The 2,135-nt window shown below is 38.8% G+C and overlaps 1 protein-coding gene across 1 annotated transcript in view; it reads left to right on the top strand.

Moving 5' to 3' along the window:
• Window positions 1-1,129, top strand: part of LOC145247287 (cilia- and flagella- associated protein 210-like) — a 46,664-nt gene extending 45,535 nt beyond the window's left edge. The window contains exon 9 of the mRNA XM_080108908.1: window positions 749-1,129. Coding sequence (XP_079965034.1) covers window positions 749-1,009 — 261 coding nt within the window. The 3' untranslated portion in view covers window positions 1,010-1,129. The remainder of the gene's footprint in view (window positions 1-748) is intronic.
• The last annotated feature ends 1,006 nt before the right edge of the window (window positions 1,130-2,135 follow it).

Below are 2,135 nucleotides of genomic sequence, written 5' to 3'. Positions count from 1 at the left end.
TCCCCTTCATATATGTTCCCAATATGATCCGACCTGCTACACAACAAAAGCATATCGCCACTTGGACGTAAGAGGCTACTATTTGGGAGCATGTCTAGGAAAGATTAACAAGATATTTTTTATGTTACATTTAAATTTCTGCATATCAGTACAGCCAGGGAAACAGGAAGCAGGAAGGGAATTCTAAAGTCTAGCTGTTCGAGGGAAGAAACTATTAGAATAGAAAGCTTTCTGGCATTTAGGGACATCAGCAGTGAAGGGGTGAGATCTTATTGCTAAGCGGGTTTGTCGGGGATATGTACGTCGAGGGGGTACAAGTGAAACGAGTTCATCAGAACACATTCCATTAAAATATTTGTAAAACAGGCAAAGTGATGCAACATTGCGGCGATGGGACAGGGGCTGGATCTTAGTTGATAAAATGGGACCGATTAGATTAATAACTCTTTTTGGAACTTTATCTAAGAATGGTAGCCTTGTAAAGGTACAGGATACTCTCAGGGGTGAGTAGTTTTCTAGCTGGATAGAGGGAACCTACCTACTTTGCAGCAGCCTTTGCAATGTCTTCTATGTATTTGTTCCAGTTTATATTATTTTTCTACCAATCTTAATATTATGTGTGATTATTACTTTACCTTGAGTTGTTTATCTTTTACTGATTGTTGCATTTCAACTTTTGTCTAACCATGTCTGCCGCTGCTGGCTCTAACCTGCACAATTTACTGATAAGTTCTTTCTGCTTGTGTAGGACCAAAAGAGACAAATGAAAGAAGAACACGAGGAATTGGAACGGAAGATGAAGCGCACAGCTGAAGAATCTGAGAAGCAAGAGGAGCGACGCTTTCAGACGTATGCACATGATCTGATCAACCAATGTGCACGGAAAGGACGCAATGTCTATCCGCTTTTGGTTGCCGCCCGTCAAAGATCGGCACCAGCACCGACTACCCAGCGAAACACTGACAACGAAAAGGCGAAAGATAGAAAAAAACTTGGTTTTATTTGGTAATTTCATTTGCATTGAAGCCGCCATTGTATCTGTTTATAATGGATATTTTCTGCCTTTTCGCAGCCAAATTGGATTTTACTTTCGAAAAAGAAAAGCAAATAAATTCCTGCTCTACTTTTTTTTGCTGAGTCCATCCTTTTTTTTTTTTACAAAGGGGTTACCACATATCAAAGCCCATAGGCCACTCAAGGATAAGGGTTAATATGTGTATTGTAGTCATTGGGAGAGTAGCGTAGTAATCGTTTGTGGTGGAAATTAGGTATAATCAGATTATTTATGAGGATGGTTCAATAAGAACTTGTTTACATTGGACTTGAAGACTACATATTATAGTCAGCTGAAAGCAGACCACAGAAACAGAGCTCCACAGACGAGTAGTTCTAAGAAAGAAGCTTTGTTGATGGAATCCATATTTAGGTTTAGGTGGTAGAAGTTATTGATATGGATTTTGATTAGACAAGTGTTTTTTGTGAAAGATTGGTGAGGGGGTGACCAAAGATTGGAGCTCAGTCGAACACTTGCAATGAAAATAACAATGGAGCAGAGACAGGCTTTCAAAATCTCTTCTGTAGGAAAGAGGTTGCAGAAAAGAGAAAAGGGCATCACCCACTAGATTATGAAGTCGGTTTTGAACTTTGTCAAGGCAGGATAGGGTGCTCTAAGCAGCTCCTGCCCAGATGTGGCAACAGTACTTCATCCTAGGACTTTTATTTGATGGAACGTTTTCTTCTATTAAAAAAAAAACGTTCTAAAATGGAATGAAATTTATTTGAGATTACTTTGCTTTCTTTTTTTATTAGGGGTTTAATGATCATCAAGGCTCAAAGGCTATTCGAGGATAAAGGTTAATGAGTGTCAGGTGGCTGGTAAGACAAAACTATAATGATCAGTAATTGTGGAATTTGGGGAGAATTTAATTGTCTCAGCAAGAACTTGTTTACATTGAACTTGAAAATGCTCCTGTTATAGTCAGCTGGGAAGCAGCCTCGTGGTATTGTGCATATTTTCATCAGTATATAAATGTTCTAGATGATGGGAGAAGGGACGGAAAATGAAGTACGAGGGATAGGAGAAATGCTTAGAGGAATGAAATGATGTAAATAAAAAAAAGAGTAGGGAAAGAGAA

Source organism: Euprymna scolopes, chromosome 25 (genome assembly GCF_053919585.1).
Source record: "Euprymna scolopes isolate OS-2025 chromosome 25, ASM5391958v1, whole genome shotgun sequence".
Classification (NCBI taxonomy): domain Eukaryota; kingdom Metazoa; phylum Mollusca; class Cephalopoda; order Sepiida; family Sepiolidae; genus Euprymna; species Euprymna scolopes.
Note: the sequence above shows the minus strand (reverse complement) of the source record. Positions and strands in the feature narration are given on the sequence as shown.